General features: G+C 37.6%; 1 protein-coding gene across 1 annotated transcript in view; it reads left to right on the forward strand.

Annotated features, from left to right (window-relative positions):
* Positions 1-18,742, forward strand: part of LOC149084873 (sodium-dependent dopamine transporter-like) — a 94,684-nt gene that overhangs the window by 67,460 nt on the left and 8,482 nt on the right. Inside the window, exons 6-10 of the mRNA XM_089232608.1 lie at positions 299-437; positions 1,718-1,852; positions 4,866-4,969; positions 5,083-5,320; positions 11,375-11,515. Of these exons, the coding sequence (XP_089088734.1) occupies positions 299-437; positions 1,718-1,852; positions 4,866-4,969; positions 5,083-5,320; positions 11,375-11,515 (757 nt within the window). The remainder of the gene's footprint in view (positions 1-298; positions 438-1,717; positions 1,853-4,865; positions 4,970-5,082; positions 5,321-11,374; positions 11,516-18,742) is intronic.

An 18,742-nucleotide genomic window follows, 5' to 3' on the forward strand; every position in this document is an offset into this window, starting at 1 on the left:
GTAGGTCTATTTCTATCAATCCAAAGTCCAAATTTGAACTGTCACTAAATACAGGTATGACGCCATTGAAATTTATCGAGAGAAAACTTGAAAATCTAACGTACAAAATCATAAAAATAATCATTTAACGGTTGCATAATTTATTCGCAATCAATTAACGGTGAGGAATCGGACAATTACATTATCAACAATACTGGAAATTTGTTCTGGTAATCTTAAGAATGAACAAAACCTATGATAACTGCAATTAAAAGTAAGTACATGTAAACTTTTTTATTGTCTATTCTCAATCTTTTAGTCGAGCTGTTCTGGAAATTCACCAAAGTGAAGGAATGGGCGATTTGGGAGCTCCAAAATGGCAGCTCGTGGTATGCGTATTGGTGGCTTTCATCATCCTGTACATAGCTTTGTTCAGAGGAGTCAAATCTCTAGGCAAGGTAAGTAATGTTCGTTTCAAATGTGAGAATCGTCGGTCAAATACACTATAAATATTTGTTTTATGAAATATTCGTTACAGCGAGGGCTAGGAAAGACAGTACTGATAACACTGGTGCCACGACGCGTAAGAATATGAGAGGGAGGGTGTTACGGATCCAAACTTGTTAAATGGAAAGTTACAGCTGCCAAAATGCTCATTGTCCATAGTGTTGAGCATGCAGATAGATGCAAAATTTGGTATTGTGAAATTTTTGTGACTGCTATAAGTAATGTTTACGAGGTAAAAATACAGTGTGTATGGATTCAAATTGCAGTGGTTAATGACAGAAACGTTGAGAAATGTCATGCAGATTTTTAATGAAGCCCTGCTTGATTGGATGGTGGTCTATTCAGTAGCCTGACAGCCATTTTTTTGCATGGTAATGTCACATTGCTGTACTAATTTCAACTGCAGGGAAGTGAAGTACCTGGATATCTGTTTCACAAGTTCAAACAAATATTAAAGGAACAGCGTTTTTCCAGTAGAGATGACATCCTACTCGACTATTAGCAATAAATCACTTCTTCAGAAGCATTCATGAAAACAGTGCCGTCATTAACGTGCTGTTGGAGCACATTAGTGTACAACTGCACATTTGCACATTAGTGTACAACTTTTCCGGAGTTGTGACAGTGACGCATAAATATGACGTGATTACATTTCTGAAATATAGCAACCAGCATACAATAAATAATTTTTTAAATATGTTTGTGTTATCACTATTTCATTTGAAGCCCTTGCGCGAATTAACTTTTTCTCAGATATCTTCTTCAATTTTTCATTTTAAGTTATTCAAATTTATGTTGGTAAAAAAATCTTTCATTTCATAAATTTTCCAAATTAAAAAATCAATTATCTTCTTATATTCATTATGGAAATAATAAAACTGAGAAGCAAAGTTGTGTTTAAGACACAGCTGCGTGTGAACATGGATTTCCACAAAACAACAAACGATAGTAAAGATTAAGTAAAAACAAAAAGAGATTGTGTTGTTTTTCCCTTGGAAAAATTTTCCCCCAACCATTAAAAGCATAATTAGTGACTTAAAAAGCAATAGAACCAAAACAACAAAAGCAAGGTGTTCGTATGCAAATACATAATGGAAATTTTTGTGAGAAAAATGACGTCGAGTTATGTTTTTTTCTCTCTCATTAACCGTCATTTCCATTTTCTGTTTTAAAAAAATGGGGATTCACTTCTGTTTTTTAAAGTGTTATTTATTTTTCTATTCTTTAACAGGTAGTATGGTTCACGGCTATAGCGCCATATGTCATCCTTACTATATTATTAATAAGAGGATTACTTCTTCCTGGAGCTGCGCATGGTTTGCAGTATTATCTTCGGCCTGATCTGCACAGGTTGTTAGACACTCAGGTGAATCACACGCAACGAATATATTAGGCATTTTAAATATGAATTTAATATTGCATAAATGACATATCTCTATTTAAATTTTTTGATATATATGTTTTTGTAATCTTTGATGGGTAGCGTTGCCGGTTATTAATCGATTCGTGTATAATTACGTTGACGAATGACCAACTTCCTGCCTGAACGAACTGAACAGTTTAGCCGGATAATTAGCCAAGGATTAAGCTTATCCGTACTCGACTTTGATTGATTACCGAGTATTTGCATATCGCGAGGTGTTCGCTGTGTTTCAACACTGGTACGTCTTTGCATTGACCTGTGAAGCAGCGTGGGAATCGTGATGGGTCTCTGAGTTGACAGGGTTTCCGGATATTTTTTCTTAGTTTTCCATCGTTATGGCCGGAGTTGGTTTTCTGGCCTCGAACGATTTCGAGCTGGCCGTTTTTAAAATTTTACTGATCCACATCATAACTGTCACTGGGAAAATCACTAAACCCTCTGTAAAATGCAACAACCCTTTTTTTTAGAAGAAAATATTTTTTTCCGATTCTGTGTGTGTATGTGCAGGTGATAATGTTTCTCCCCCAATCTCTGAGAATAATATTAAAAAAAACTTGAAGAGAAATACTCTGGGGTTTGTGCTATTAGCTATGTGTGTAAGCATATTTCTATATTATCCCGATGAGAAGGAAGACCACCGTCCATCTTCTTCTGTTATCAAACTTTAAATTAAAGCTGACTCCGTTGATCTTACAGGTTGGGGGGGGGGGCATGTTCGCGAGAAAAGCCTGCTTTATAGAGATCTCTTTGTTCGGAATTGCTGAAATGAATAAGACATCTCATAATTGCTAAACTACAACACATCGAGTTGGGTTAGGTATCTCGTCATTGAAACTGAAAGGATTGAAGAAATCAACAAAGATCACAGTATTTAAAAAAATACAGCCATTTCACTATTTTAACTCACTCACCACCGGATCTATTTTTGAACCGAAAATAGATCCAAATACATGTCAACATGCGTATCTCTACATCGCTCGAAACTAGGATTACCAGATTGGGAATCCCCCAATCGCACGCCCGTGTGCTTTGGTAACAACTCATTTATCCTTGTTAACAACAGATGTCATCACTATACTGAAATGAACCATAATAGTTTTCCCCATCAAAACAGGAACTGCTATTACTAATCTATCTTTGACCTAGGATTACCGGATTCCGAAACTTAGAAAGAGGACACGTGCGGACTCACTCTCTTGGCAGCGTCATTTATATATTTTCACAACAGATGGCAAAGAACAACGATTTTTTTTCCAACCAAAACAAAGACGCATTTAATATGTGTACAGTGTTTTGGGGAGAGGTACTTTTTAATGGAAGTTGAGTACAGATCACTGGGTTTCCTTAATAAGTATGTGTGGAGGGTTGGAAGCAAATCAACACACAATGAAGAACAAATTTTTGTTTTACAGTACAATTTATATATATATATATATTTTTGGAAATAGAAAATTAAAAAATTCCGTCACAGAAAATGAGAACGAAAGAGGGAAATTTCCAAAAATATGAGAACGGTTAAAATAGTATAAAAAATAAAGTAATCTGGTAACACCGTATTCTATTTAACCCCACTTATTACTCAGCAACATTCCAGTCCAAGTAATAAATTATTTTATGACAATTATGATAGCTCAGGTTTGTTAGCCCAGCGTTAACAAAGTCTTTTTATATACTGTATCATGGATGCGATTTTTAATGTATCCACTCCGTAGTACAGCTCTCATTTAAACAAATTAAAACAAACGAAAATTTTAAACAAATTAAAACAAACAAAATTTAAAATTTAATATTTTAAATTTGGTGAATGAGAGAAAATTAATTCGTTTCGTATGTTTGCTGGATAGCCTGAAAATTTTAATTACCGGGGGGGGGGGGATTTGACGGAATTGTGTAGTTACGGATTTCAGAGATAGATACAGTCGTTCAACTTTCATTGGTCGTCAGACACAAGTCGACCAGGAAGAGCACCATGTTCTCTCTTTGTTCGTTCAACATTGGAGGAAGGCACGCCAGAATAGGTATTTGCCATATGCACAACGTTCAATTTTTTTATTCTACCTCAGCCAGTAGGTAACAAAAGTTCTTTTCCTATCAAACCTGAGGCGACCATCAATAGATGGTGAACTACATTGTGCCACCGCCGTAAGGAAGTACTCCGTCCATAAAAAAAGTGTGATCGAGCGTTAATCAAGTAATTAATTGATTAACGCTTAAGTACGCGTTATCAAGTAATACTCGTCCCGTGGACGAGTATTACTTGACATGTGAACACGTGTCACTCCATCCGGCACAATTCATTTGTTAGTAAATTGTCCATGGCAATGGGACTGGAGCTGCACTTAGTTTGAAAGAAAGATTCAATTTCTGTTCCTAGTTAAAGCCCAGGGAATGACCAAACATGCTTTGGTGATTATAGTTAACAGTTCCTCAAGTCAAGTGTATTTGGATTCGGCTACAATAACGTCCTTCAAGTGGCCTCATAAGCAAATGATCAAACGGATTCAAATCTGGCGGATATGGTAGCCAATCCATCCCTTTTCAGTTGAACTGAGTCAAAATATATGCACTCTTTATTTCAATTTTTCAAAAAAAATTCGAAAAGTACAGAGCTCAGTGTGCCCATTTGAATTGTACCAGAGTCTATCGATAAAATTTTCAACTAACTCAGCAAAGATTGTGACAAATTTTGCAGGCTGTCGGATGAACATATATACAAGAAAAATAAATTTTTTACCATTCTTCACAACCGTTTTCAAAATATTCAATTCCAAAGTCGAAGTACCTTATATCCGGAACACCCTATATTTTTATAATTATTTTGATAATTGGCTGAGATGAATAATTGGGAAGCCAAGTTCCCTCGCAAAGTTTTTAGGAGACCGAAATACCCAGGTTCCGTAGTATTGCCTATGTTGGTTTTCTTTTTTGTTATGCATACATTTGTATTTTTATAAAGGTTTGGGTCGATGCTGCTGTTCAAGTCTTCTATTCTGTGGGAGTAGGATTTGGAGTGCATCTGACTTATGCATCGTACAATAATTTCCATAACAACTGTTATAGGTATACTTTCATTCATTAAATGCCATGTGTGTATAATTATTATTGTAGACCTCATATATTCACATTGATTGAGATGAGTCTGTCCGTTGTTGACATTTATAATTGTGTTGCAGGGATTGTCTTTTTACGGTGGCGGTGAACAGCTTCACGAGTTTTTATAGTGGATTCGTGATTTTTGCCTATCTCGGTTATATGGCAAATAAAGAAAGTGTCCCCATCGCTGATGTCGCTACCGAAGGCCATGGTTTGGTTTTCCAAGTGTATCCTGAAGCGATTGCGACTCTTCCCGGTGGTCCTTTTTGGGCTGTATTGTTCTTCACCATGCTTCTCACTCTAGGCCTTGACAGCGCAGTAAATATCCTAATTACTATATTTTATAAGTATTTATTGGAGGCATAAACGACAGACTATATCGCAGGGCCGTCTTACGAGCATCATGGCCTCAGAGCCAAGTGATTTTTCTGAGGCCCTACTAGGGAAATTCTCGAAAATTTCAACCAGTTCTAATTTTTAGCGAGGTCCTTCTCTTGAGGCCCCGGGCCCATGCGTTAAGACGGCACTGCTATATAGCTTTTGTACTGGAAGTGTACGCAGTCAAGTCACAACCTTCTAGTTTTGACAATAACAGCGTATAGCTGTTTTAATAAAGTAGGTGAAGCGAATATAATGTGAATGAATATTCTAAAAATGTATATGTCGTTACTATCATAGGTTGATCGAGCAATTTATCATGTCTGTATACTCATTTTCTCATATGACAGTCGATTTTTTAGCCAAACATCACAGTATCTCTGAAACCAGGGGTGCGAGTGGCCCAGTGGTAAGATGCTCGTCTACCACAATTGATCCCAAGGATCCATACCAAGAATTGACAAACAAAAGTTCTTTCCCCAGGTGGCAACCACCAATAGATGGGGCCTTCTTAATACAAGCCAGCATCTACAGTTTCCTCCATGTTCAAGACGCGGAAGTATTATATTACTTTCTCTAGAGAAAAATATTTCCGATCCAACTCGATCGGTATTTAATCGGTGTGAGGCGGTATGACCGGATGGTTTTCCGTAAAAAGAAAGTATCTCTGAAACTGAGGAGTTTGTGAAATATGCCTCGAAGTATACCGTAACTAGGCAAATAACACCACCGCAACAACAGTGGAACACCGAGTGTCATTCCCGAGAAGTGAACGTCAGCTTCGAAGGAACTTGAAGGCGATTGAGACACTACAGTTGAGCAATTCATTGTTCAAATGAACCAGGCAGCTACCAGACTTTAGTCTAACATTTCAAAGCAGTGAACCCTGTTGTGTATGAAGCACTAAAGGGAATAAATTGTCAGCAGTAAACGAAGTGTAAATGACTTCAATTCGCTCAGATTCGGCTTCCATTGTATTAAAATTAAATCTTCGGTGAGTCGAATGTCTGATGAGTCGCGTTTTATGCTGCATGAAATGGGTTGCTGGTATCGTCGACAAACTTCTCAGAACAACAAACACTCTGCAGATTCTGCTTGAAAGACGTAAACTGGTGATGCCATCATAATTTTCTGTAAAATATTGTAACATTATCTGCGTTATTTGAAATGCGCTATCATCCGATATTGTTATAAATCTATCTTTGCAAATGATGTTTCCCGTGATTATTTTTTCTGGGGCGAACGGGATCTTCCAGCACGGTAATGTGATATTGTCATACTGCAAGAAATGCCGGTCAATAATTGGAAAACATGACAAAACTTTCAAGTACTATAAGTGTCTGACCTCATGATTTCGCAGAGTGGTATCCAACTACGTTACGTATGGGAGATGACACTCAAGATTAATTTTATATTACAAGGCTAATCATAAAATTTTTTACAAACTAAATTAAAGGTGCTCAATATGTTCACTTTGAGATGCACGGCATAGTTAAATTCGTCCCAAACTTTTGCCAGCATGTTTGCATCCACTGCGAGTGGATTTATGTGGACTACGTACGAAACTCTGTCGGATGAGCTCCACATTTTCGTCTGACATGCGGGGACGGCCAGGGGATTTCCCTTTACACAGACAACTCGTGTCTCGGAATTGTTTATACCATCGCCTAAGGCCCCTTTCACACTGAGCGGATGCGGACGCGGGTCCGCATACCCTTTCACTCGAGCACTAAAGATGCGGACGAATCGCCCACATCTTTAGTTTGAAATTCGTGCATAAAAACTGTTTTTTCGCAATTTTTGTAATTATTTTTCTCCTCCACCCCTGATTCAGTGCCCATAGGCAGCCTAGAGGCATTCTTTGGTGGTTTAATCTAGAGCCACATAGAATATGGAAATAAAGATGTCTTCATTCCGATCCTCACAAGTAGTCGATGGGAGAAAATGTCTTCAAATATTTTCAAAAGATTTTGAAAAAAAAAATCTGTCTTTTCGGAAAAATATGAAAGAAAAATTCCAAAAACATCCAATGTTCGAAAAATCCAATCCAAGAACATCCAAAACATTCGATGTTCCAAAAAAAAAAAAAAAATTTCAACGAATCATTTCAACAAAATTTCAAGATATCAAAGAATTTGCTAGTAGAAAAAAAGGGGAGGGGTGGAGACTTTCAAAATGCCTGTGCTTAGAAATATTCACATCACAATTCTGTCCTTGGCCGGTATTACACTATAAAAGTTTTGTAAAAGTCCTTTTATAAAACTTGAAAAATGCAGCCAACAAGGTCACCGGTTGCATTTTCTAGAATGCAACCAATAACCTTATTGGTTAGATTTTGCAAGTTGTATAAAAGGAATTTTATCAAACTTTTACAGTGTGATACCGGCCTTAGGCCGGGATTACACTATAAAAGTTTGATAAAAGTTCGTTTATAAAACTTGAAAAAGGCAACCAATAGGCGGATCAGTTAAGTTCTCTCGAATGTAACAGATGTGTTTATTGGTTACATCTTTGAAGTTTTATAAAAGAATTTTTAATGAAAGTTTTATAGGGTAATACCAGCCTTAGGCCGGTATTACACTATAAAAGTTTTCTAAAAGTCCTTTTATAAAACTTGAAAAATTTAACCAATAAGCTTACCAGTTGCATTTGCTCGAATGTAACCTATGATCTTTATTGGTTGGATTTTTTAAGTTGTATAAAAGTTTGATAAAAGTAATTTTATAAAACTTGAAAAATGCCACCAATAAGATCACCGGTTGCATTTGCTTGAATGCAACCGATGCACCTATTGATTAGATTTTCAACTTTTATAAAAGATATTTTATAAAACTTTATAGTGTGATCCCGGCCTTAAGCCCAGATTGCACTATAAAAATTTTATAATAATTCTCTTAAAAATACAACCAATAAGCTGATAAATTAATTGGTTGCTTTTTTCAAGTTTTATAAAATAACTTTCATAAACCTTTTAGAGTGAAGTCCCATCCTTAGATTAGTCACTTCTGAAACATAAAACTTCACTTTTTTTTTAGTTTATAGACTCAATATCGAGTAAAATATACATTGTAGGTATCGGGAGAACCACCAAAAATATTTATTTATTTATTTATTTATTTATTTACGTCTCAACAGGCAAGGATTGCCCAATCACAGAGATGGACAAGAGAAGAAAAATACAAAAACATAAATACAACAAACTACAAGGAAAAAAAAAAACCAATGGAAATACATATGGAAAAAGCATATTAACATGAATATTCACTACTCACACATACTTTTAAGAATTCCCTTATAGTTGAATTGAACATATCGGGTTTCACATCGCACTGATTATATATATTGCACATCTCAAAAATAGGGGACCGTCGTAAAATATTTGTTCGGGGTTTAGGGAGGCGAAAAGTTCGCCGAACAGGCCTATTTCCAATTGGCACAGAAAAATCAACAAGTTGAAGAAGGTGGCAGTCATCAATTATATTATTTACAATTTTATACAAAAAGCGAAGGTAACTTCTTCTTCTTCGGCATTCCAATGATTGGAAATGGAAAAAATGTCGCAGTTCAGTTGTACTTACGTCATTGATGTAGACGTGAAATTGCCTGTAAAACATGTAACGTAGAAATCTGTTCTGAACTCTTTCTAGAATCAGTGAGTCTAGATTGTTGTGAGGACTCCATATAATAGTGCAGTACTCTAGTTTCGGGAGCACGTAAGTCCTGAAAAGTGTCGCGATTGTTGTGATTGATTTGAAATTATTGCTGCTCCTCACAACAAATCCTAGCAGTTTTAAGCATTTATTGGTGAGATCATATATGTGATCGGTAAATGCAAGCTTGGAGTCAAAGAAAATACCAAGGTCTTTGATCACGGAAACACGGCTGATCGAAACAGCATCAATGGTGTAGTCGAATTCGGTCGATGACAATTTTCTTGTATAGCTGATGACGTGGCATTTTCGAACATTAAGCTGGAAGAAATTAGCCCCACACCAATCATGGAGAGACTGTAGGTCTCTTTGTAGAGCCATGCAATCTTCCAGACTCCCAACTTCGCGATAAATTTTCACGTCGTCAGCATACATCAGACACTTTGATGCACTGAAGCATCGAGGAAGGTCATTCACGAATATTAAGAACAGCAATGGTCCAAGATTCGAACCCTGGGGAACACCTGATCCACTAACATACTTTGTTGAAATTCCGTTATGAAATACAACTTGGGATGTTCTCAAATTCAAGTAGCTGGTGAACCAATTGATAGAGTTCTCGGACACATTGAAAGAACGGAGTTTGTAAAGTAGTGTCTGGTGATTTATTTTGTCGAAAGCCTTAGTGAAATCCGTGTAAATGACGTCTGTTTGCTTGTTGGCGTCGATTGACTTAGCAAGATCGTGAGTGAGATGAACAAGATTTGTTTCAGTAGACCGATTCGGCAAAAACCCATGTTGAGATGGAGATAATTCAAGAAGGATATGGTTGTACAATTTGCAATATACGATGTGCTCGAAGAGTTTAGAGACGGTGGATAAAATAGAAATGGGTCTATAGTTGGTGACTTCAGATACTAGACCGCTTTTTAAAATCGGAATGACATTTGCGAGCTTCCAAGAAGATGGGAAAAAATTTTTACGCAAGGAGAGATTAAAGAGAATTACGAGAGGTTCTGAAAAAATATTTCCACATGCTTTGATTATGAAGGCTGGGATACCATCTGGGCCTATGGATTTGACAGGTTTCATATGCCGTATAGCGCCGATAACATCACTTTCAGTTATTTCACCAATGTCAAAAATATCAAGTCTATTATATTCAAGTGCAAGGGTCTTCAAACGTCTTAATCCGGCCCTGAGTGAACACCGTACGTGGATAACGTTGTTTAACAAAAGTATTTTTTTTAAAGTTTAAAAAAATTAAGTTAAAAAATTTTAAAAAATAACAAATATTTAAAATAATATTTCAGATATTTATATTTTTAAATAATTTTAAAAATTTAAAAAGAAAAAAATTAAAATTTTTAAATTAAATTTAAAAGTTATTAAAGTATGTAGTCAATTAAATATTCGTAATGAACAGAACGGCTTATAATTTTGGTCCCGTCAGTGGCCCTTGTTGGCAGGTTTTATTGTATAAAATTGTAAAGTATGGACAAAAGGCAGTTAAAGTTGCTATATCTCCATGTCAGAAGGAAACAAAGGGATAGACGTATGTGGGTACATCATATTTGATGAACAGGGACCCTCATATGGTGTTTTTAAGGGTATTTATGACAAAATAATTTAAAAAAAATCCGTTAAAAAGTAGCCAAAGATGCGGACGAATTCGCTCCGCATCCGCATCGTGTGAATAGCTCTGAATAAACCTATTGTCAAAACTTCTATGTGCGGATGCGGAGCCCGCACTTAGGTTTTGACACATGCGGACGACGTCCAGACCCGCATGAACATTTCCTAGGTGCGGAGATTTTTCGGCTCGTCTGAAAGGCTCAGTATATTCCAATTGTTAAAACTTCTTCCGGACCCGCGTCAGCATCCGCATCCGCTCCGTGTGAAATACCTCTAATACTCTGAGAGGTAGGAAGTTCAACACGAGTGTATTGTCGACGAAAAACACGATGAACAGTTGTTACGGACTCCCACTTCGCAAAGCCTAGAACACAGTTGTGCAGTCGCCATCTTGACAAACGCTGAAGTGGCGGCCGAAGGAAGAGCGTTAAGGCTATCTGTCGGCAACTGCCTGAAACCCAAGATTTCCCTCTTGCTACCTATACATTATTCGATCAAAACGGATTAAAAGCTGAATACTTATGATTTTTTTTTAAATTCCTAATGATTCTTTTTGAAACACCCTGTAGAATCAGAAAATCAAAGTAGGCTACTGCAGACGATAAAAGTTTCTTTCCGTGTTATATTTTGAAATGTTTACATTTTCTATTTATGAATTATTGTGGTTCAATCGATCAATTTATTAATCATTGGTCTTTATATTTTGTAGATGGGTGGATTGGAATCGGTAATCACGGGCATCCTGGACGAATGCAGTTCATTTTTCACCAAATGGCGAATGAATCGAGAAATATTCACAGCGATTGTCCTGACTTCTTCCTTTTTTGTATCACTGGTTAACGTTACTAGGGTAAGAAACGTTGCAATCACACGTTCTGCATATTTTTTAACCATTCAAGTGGTTTTTAAAATTTTCCTAATCCTCATTATAACTGCCATAGTATAAATCACTAAATCTTCTAGAAATTGCCACCTTTTCAAGAAAAATGTTTTTTTTTCGATTGCGCGAGCTGATAAATGCTCCCCCCCCCCACCACAAAATGATAATAATAAAAGAAACAGGAAGAGAAAGCTATCGTTTTCTGTTATTTATGCTGTAATTATGCTTGATCGTATAACTACCTCGAAGGGAAAGGAAAACATCCTTTCTCTCTTCTTCTGTTATCAGACTTGAACAAAAGCTGACGCTGCCAACCGGCACGGGGGGGGGGGGGGTGTGAGGAAGCATGTCATCAAAAGAAAAAAAACTTCGGTATCGGTGCTCAGTGTTGCCAATATGGGCAGTTTTAAGAACCCGAGATATTTCGGGATTGCCGAAATAAAGTAGTTCAAGCTAGATGAGATGTCTCGGGATTGCCGCTGTGAGGGTTAAAAAAACTCAAGCAAATTTTAACATTTTAGAATCATTTTATTACAGTGCTTTTTTTTGTTTTTCTATGAAATGTCCACATAAAAAAAAATCTGATAACGTGTGTTTAATACTATATTACACTGTATATACAGGGTGCATAACCAACAGGGGTATGACATTTTAATGGTGAACCGTTTAATGGTAACCGTTCCAAATAACTTTTATACTGAGATATGTCATTCATTTTTCAAGGGATTGTATGGTTATTAAAAAAAAAAAAATTACTTTTTATACAGTCCCCCGTGTGAACCAGCACCCAATTAAAAAGTTGTTGCCCTGTCTCTCCTGATGCCAAAAAAAAAATTTCCATGTTCCTAAGTGCAATATTCACTGAGATGTTCGAATTCGAAAAACGCCGGAAACTGGAGAAAAAACAGCTCTAAATGCGGAAAAACCGTTTCACCCATATGTTTTTTCCCAAATTTCCTCCGTTATCGAATTCGAATATCTCAGTAAATAGTGCATTTAGAAACATGAAAAATTTTTCTTGGCATCTCGTGAGACAGGGCATAACTTTCTAACTGGGTTTTTGTTCACACGGGGACTGTATAAAAAGTTATTTTTTTTCCATTTTAACAATCATACAATACCTTGAAAAATGAATGGCATATTTGAGTACTACACGTTATTTGAAACTTTTTCTAATTGGAAGTATACCTCTAGGAACAACGGTTCGCTAGTAAAATACCATGCCCACGTTTGCTATGCACACTGTATATGCAGCACATACTTACTATAGCCATACAGTCGTGACCAGTATTATCCGAAAGTATAATTTTGAAGAGTAATTTCACTCTCAAAGTTTTACGGGGTACTTTTTTTAATAGTGAGGAAACTCTGATAAAAAAATTATCTTAAGTTTTAAGGAGTGTTTTCACTCCTCCACGAAATTTGGTAAAATTGAATTTTGATGTGTGAATCACGCACCTAGATGTGCACTGACGAACACTGGTCGCTACTATAAATTAATTGTCACCTGTTACTTTCCCTGGACTGGTGATTATCAAATTTTTATTTGTATTTCTACGTACCATACTACCCTTGGTTCGTTCATCCGCCGAAAACACTAACAACAATAAGTTTAAAACGCAAAAAAATAAAAAAAAATTCTTTTTTTTTCCAAGTGAAAATTTTAGATAAAATCAATCATTCTAAATATGGAATAAATGAAAAAAAATCATAAATTTATTCCAATTTGACCATGAAAATCAATTTGTAAACTGGCAACAGCCGGGAAAAAAAATGTTCGATCACCTCAGTTTTGAGGGAAAAAGTGATCGATTAAGGGATCTAAAATGAGAAATCTCTAATACTTCGTAAGTTCACTTTTTTGGCCCAGATGACGGCTTTCATCCTTCGAGGCACAGAAGCAATAAGTTTTTCGCACACAGTACGTAGGTAAAATTTCTTTCCAGCTGTCTCTAATTGCTTGCTTCGGTTTTACGACGTCATTTTTCCTTTTGGGGGAGTCTACCATCTACTTCAACAGGTACTAAACATTCTCGATCGGATTTATATCTGGACTGTTGGCAGGCCAGTCCATTGTTGCAATTTTAGCACTCTTCTTAGATACCTCTTAACTTATTTACTGCAATGGCAAGAGGCATTGTCGTCTCGAAATGTAAAGTCAGTTGAATCCTGAAACCATTTGTCAACAGAGGGAATCAAAAAGTACACACTCATGGTAATTTGCGACATGGGGCTCAACACCCACGGAATTTATTGATAAATCTAAATTTCGTACTTATAAAGCGCAAGGAGAGCAACCCCCCCCCCCCCCACGGGTTCGAAACACTTACGACGCCCCTGGTCTCTAAGTCACTCTTATGATCACTCACATGCTCACACACGTTCTATGTCACTCTTTTGGTCACTCGGTGACATAGTACCTCGCTCTCTAGGTCACTCTCTTAGTCCCTCACATGCTTGCACACTTTTTTGGTCACTCATTCACCTGGTCCCTTGATCTCCAAGCTCAGATATATCTAGGTCATTTTTTTGGTCTTGCGGAAGGACCAACCTCGTTGTTGTGGCATGGAACAAGTAAATTGACGATGTTGGTTGGACAAAGTGGCTTCTGATGGCGTGGATGGGGATTCCCATTTTTAATTTGAATGGCGGGATCCGAATTCACAAGATTGTTACAAAAAAAGTTGGTTAAAAACAAAAACAACTCTTTTCCGTATCCGAACCCCCATTCAAATTTGAAGACTCCGATGCCCACCCACCCCATCAGAAGCCACCAACATCGACACGTCACTTGACTCGTCACAAGGTTGATCCTTCTGCTTTTCCAGCAAAAGCGCCAGTGCATAACGGTAAGCGCGGGAGTGGCGCCCCGTGGTAAGATTCTCGTCTTCGACTATGAAGGTTACCAACAAGGTCCATGGGTTCGAATCCGAGCATAGAACGTTAGAAGCAAGTTCTTTACCTACCGAACGTAGGGCGACCACCGATGGATGGAGCCTTCATTTCCCACCCAACTCCTCTGGTTGGAAATTGCTGTATGGCGATATATGACCAGAGTTGGTGTGCGGTAAAGTAGTATATAACGGTCATTCAAGGAAGTCGTTTCGCCTCCTTGCTTGTCGAAAACTGCACTGAAGATGGCCACCGTAGTAAGGGACGAAGCGTCTGCTTCAAGAAGGCTGGAACACGGTATAACAGCCAGAAAGGTATAAAATTTATTATAGACTTTTAACCCTTTAAGCGATTTTTAAAATTTTCCTGATCCACATTATAACTGCAACATTTGAAATTGCGAAACCATCACAAATTGCCACCTTATTTTCAAGAATTTTTTTCCCAAGAAAATTTTATAACAATTATTTTTTTTAAACAAGCAAATGCTCCACCCATCACTTTTGTTTCCCTCACTATGATACAAAAACACCTGCCATGACGTGTGTGACTTTTTATTTTTAGGAAGAAAAATACTTTTTTTTTTTTTGAAAAAAAATCTTTTTATATTATTTTATACTGAGAAGAGAGCGTATATTTCTTTAAGGGGTGGTCGCTGTGGTGGTCGAGTGGTTATAGTGCCGGACTCGTGATGCGAGGATCCGGGTTCGAACCCCACAGTGGTGGTCGGCTGAAGTTGGTTTTCTGTGGTTCCCAACTTCAAGGCGCAAATGCGAGCCGATCTCCCCGTTAAAAAGTCTCGCCACAGAGAGCAACAGTCCTACAACGGTAAATCATTCAACCATAACACTTCACTCATAGTTTGTAAAACTGGGGGCAGATGACAGCACTACACATAACAAGCATTACACAGAAACAAACTTTACGTCAGGTTGCACTACACGTACACGCACATTCCCGCATGTACCGATTCGTTGGGGGGTTCCGGGGGGGGGTGCATGTGTGGTGTAAGAGTAGTAGGTAGGGGCTCGGGGATCCATGATGTTCAGCCACCTCGTTGGGCAATTTGCCTGTTGTGGCGTTGTATTTGTATTAAAGAAGGGGAGGGGGACACATATACAGTCTCCTTTTTTCACACCTTCTCTTATCTAACCTTGAACAAGAGCTGATTCCGCCCACTGTCAGTTGATTGATTGGTAGGGGGGGGGGGGTGTTGAAAATCATGTTTTACTGTAAAACAAACTTCAACGCGATTTTAGAAGCCGAGATACACTGGTGTACAAAAATTAAGGACGAGACGGTTTTCTAATGCAACGTCGTGCAAAAGTGTTCCAAATCGACACAAATAATACCATGAGATCCCCAAGACGTAAGAACATGGGAAAAGTAAACAAAACAAAGTTTCGAAAAAAGGAATCAAAAGAATAAAAAGGAACTTATTTGAAAAATTAGCTTCGAGTACAATTGGACAGAAGACCGAAACGTCCATGTGATAAGTGACTGGCAAGGAAAATCCAGCGTTTAGCAGGGGATATGATCACCCTTGACTGCCATGCAGGATTTACATCGTCTGCCCATGCTAAGTACAAGGTTGTCAACGAGCTGGTGAGGCATTCCTGTTGTAGCACCAATCGCAGCTCCGGAATCGTTGGTGGCGGCTAGTGACGTGCTGCCAAGCGTCTCTCTAGAATGTCCCACCGATCAGATTTAGATCCAGGGACCTTGCCAGCCAATCGATGCGTTGAATATCTTCGCTCTCTAGCAGCCACTGCACGATGAGGTGTAGCGTTGTCGTCCATGAAAAGGAACTGAGGACCCATAGCACCTCTAAAAAACACGCAAGTGAGGTAGGAGAACCTCGGCATCAGTGACTGAACCCCTTTGGAAGATGTACGGGTATTCTAAACATGATACGTCCCCAAACGAGAACTCCGCGGCCTCCAAACCTGTCCCTTTCGATGATATTGGAGGGGTCATTGCGTGTTCTCCGCTCTCTCCAGATGTGTATGCGCCAGGCATTGCTAGTCAGACTAAGGCCGAGCACATAGTCAAACAACCACGAGGTACGGGACTGCATAATGGGGACCAGTGACTAAAACAATTGTATTGCATTGTTTTAAACCGCACATACTCGAGAAGAAGAGAAAGAGGTACCCAACGAGGTGCAAGATTCGAACAATCCGGTTTTTTCACCTGGAGGTGGTGGTTTTCGCTGATTATCTGCTGATTGGTCCGTTTCCCCTTTTTTTATATCTCTCCCTCTTCTGCAGAGGCATGATAATATCATCACACCATTTACATTTCAGAACCCCTCGGCCATTTTCTCTATCCTCTTCCTCTTTTACTATGCGCGGACGTCTCTTCCTCTACCCTTAAGCATTTTTTTCTTCCTAATCGCAATCCTCGTACAGCTTATCTCTTCGTTCTGCTATATCCGCAGCCTAAATCTGCTTTCATCCGTAAAGATTACTCGACCTCAATTTTTCAACTTCGTCCTTATTTTTTGCACATCGATATATTTCTTTGTGACTGAAATTAAGCAGATCAAGTTTGACTAGATATCGCGGTATTGCCGCTGAAAGCGTTAAACGGAGCATTAACAGTGTTTTCTCAAATGAACGAACACTTTCTGCGAGTAGTGTATGAGATCTTGCTAGATTATTTCATCATTCAAAAACACTTTCTGAATAGAAATACAGAGTGTTTATGTTACGGACAAAATCCGAAGTGGTCAAGGGAAATTGTCGTAAGCTAGAAGTTTTTCGGAGTTGGATCCCACAGTTACTGGAGATGGTCAATCCAGTAACTAACTTTATTATCACCGTGAAATTAATCAATTCTAAATATTTATTTGAAATAAATAGATTCATGGAATTGTGTATGTTTTAACAGCCAATGCTCGATGGATTATTAATCACATTTTTGTTTTTGTTAATTACTTGAACTAATTCGTCAATAATTAACTAAACATTCAAAATTTTTTTGATTTCGGAATAAAGAAGTCATATTGGAATTTTTTTTTTAAATTTCTTCATCTGTTGTTATAGCATCTCACCAAGGGTGTACGAATGGATCGATTTTTGGAGGATTACGAATTTTTTTTGGGGGGGACGAAGAATTTATTCCAGAGAAATTTCGAGTTACCAACCTTCAAAAAGCATTAAAATTAACAGAAAATTATTAAAATAGCATATAAAGGTATTTTCCTTCGTGTTTTTTTTTCAGAAAATATTCGATAATATTTTTCAGTTTTCGATCGATCGTCTTGGGAGTGGGGGTATGAGTCCCCCTCTGCATACGCCTCTGCTTACAACAATGTTAATATATACCGTAAACTGGGGTTACTTGAGCCCGGGGGTGGGGGGAAGATACCTAACTTTCACCTTCACTTTTTTACACACTGGAGTCATACGCGAAGTAAAGAGAAATTCACATTTCATATATAGTCGTTAAGATAACAACAAAAGTATTGTTTTAACTAGTACAGAAGCACTTCACAGAAGTAAAACTTATTAGTGAACAGTGTGCTAAAAAACTAAAAACCAGGCAGAGTGAGGAAGTGGGTCTACATAAGTAATCCCCTAACTATACAGGGTGTCCTGTAAGTGTTAATGCAGCTTTTATCTCATCAACCATCCGTCATAGAGGTATGATTCCAATTTAAAAAATGCTCAAAAAGAGTTCAAAAATTACCCTGTCACAGTTTCGAGAGTGAAAATACAGTGTGTAACAAAATTAAAAATCCAAATTTTTATACGGTTAATTTGTCCTCTAACTTCCAATTAGAAAGTTGTTGCCCTGTATCTCTCGGGGCCAACAGAATAAATTCCATATTTTCAAGTGCAATATTCATTAGGATATTTGAATTAAAAAATCGGAGAAAAGTTATGGAAGAACAGCAAAAACTAACGGACACAACGATACTTTCCCTCATTTATGCTGTCCTTTCCCAACTTTTCTCCGATTTTTGAATTCCAATAATTCAGCAAATATTGCACTCAGAAACTTGGAATTCTTTTTGTTGGCCTCAAGAGAGACATGCTAACAACTTTCTAACTGGAAGTTAGAGGACAAAGAGACCGTATAAAAATTTAGATTTTTTTTATTTTGTGACACACTGTATTTTCACTCTCAAAACTGGTACGTGTAATTTTTTAACGCCTGTTGAGCATTTTTAAATGGAAATCATACCTCTACGACAGACGGCTGATGAGATAAAGGCTACGGGACACCCTGTATACGTTTACTTGTGTACATTTTTCGAATTATCACCATAAAAGTAGTTGATATCATCACTTCTTGTCA

The sequence above is a fragment of the Pholcus phalangioides genome, unplaced genomic scaffold (assembly GCF_987345545.1).
Source record: "Pholcus phalangioides strain wild (caught in Gottingen) unplaced genomic scaffold, Ppha-v1.0 ptg000007l_1, whole genome shotgun sequence".
NCBI classification, from domain to species: domain Eukaryota; kingdom Metazoa; phylum Arthropoda; class Arachnida; order Araneae; family Pholcidae; genus Pholcus; species Pholcus phalangioides.